Genomic DNA, 817 nt, shown 5'->3' on the forward strand with positions numbered 1-817 from the left:
GACTTTTTGAAGCCGAAAGATGCGTCGGGGCCCGACTGGGGGCCGCCGGGCTGGTATGGGCTCGAGATATCCGACATCCCAAAGATGCCAATCTTGCCAAACTCGCCCGACTTGGCCGACGCGCTAGAGACGGCAGTCGTCGCAGCGGCGAGCATGGCGGAGCCGGTGACGAGGGCGTCGCGGCGGCTGGAGTCGGCGCGCATCGTGCACGCGGCGCGGGGCGTCGTCACGACCGGGCGGCCGGACGAGAGCGCAGTGAGGGAAGTCGTCAGCGAGAGCATGGGCGAGGGCAACAGGAATTAGGTCGTGCGAGATGCGAGCACGTATTTTTCTTTTTTTAGCACCTTAATATCTCCTTGCGAGACAGTTCTTCGCCTCCCTACTCGCGTACTTACTTTCTTGCCTGCATGCGCCCTTTCTGCACTGGCCGCCCTCACCCGAGAGCCCTCACGCGTTGGCCTGCACAAGCTTTTCCGGCAAACAAAAAGGAAAACAGAGGGTCCCCAGCACTTTGCGTTTCCGGAAATTTCCAGGGAAAACAGAGGGTGTTTGGTGCTCCATTCTGGAAACTCGCGAGTTTCCCTGAGTCTGAGAGCTGGTCTGGGGCAAAATCTGACGCAAAATTGAGGAAATCGGCACGATACCCAGGCGGTCGCAGGGTATTTTCCAGGTATACCCGGGGCTTTCCAGGTATACCCGCAAAATACCCGGTATTTTGCCGATTTGGCTGATTTTGGGCCCAAACCAGCCTCAGTGCTCAGACTCGGCTCAGAGCCCGGAAAATTTGATGGTTAGCTCTGAAGTCCTGAGTGGTTCG

At 58.1% G+C, this 817-nt stretch overlaps 1 protein-coding gene across 1 annotated transcript; it reads left to right on the forward strand.

The window, feature by feature from the left end:
- Positions 1 to 84: 84 nt before the first annotated feature.
- Positions 85 to 586, forward strand: EMIHUDRAFT_260531 (hypothetical protein; the record flags this gene model as incomplete). Its single annotated transcript, XM_005791483.1, has 2 exons — positions 85 to 255; positions 443 to 586. 2 exons carry the CDS (start codon positions 85 to 87, stop codon positions 584 to 586), a joined length of 315 nt encoding a protein of 104 aa, XP_005791540.1.
- Positions 587 to 817: the final 231 nt, after the last annotated feature.

The sequence above is a fragment of the Emiliania huxleyi genome (assembly GCF_000372725.1).
Source record: "Emiliania huxleyi CCMP1516 unplaced genomic scaffold EMIHUscaffold_11232, whole genome shotgun sequence".
NCBI classification, from domain to species: Eukaryota; Haptophyta; order Isochrysidales; family Noelaerhabdaceae; genus Emiliania; species Emiliania huxleyi.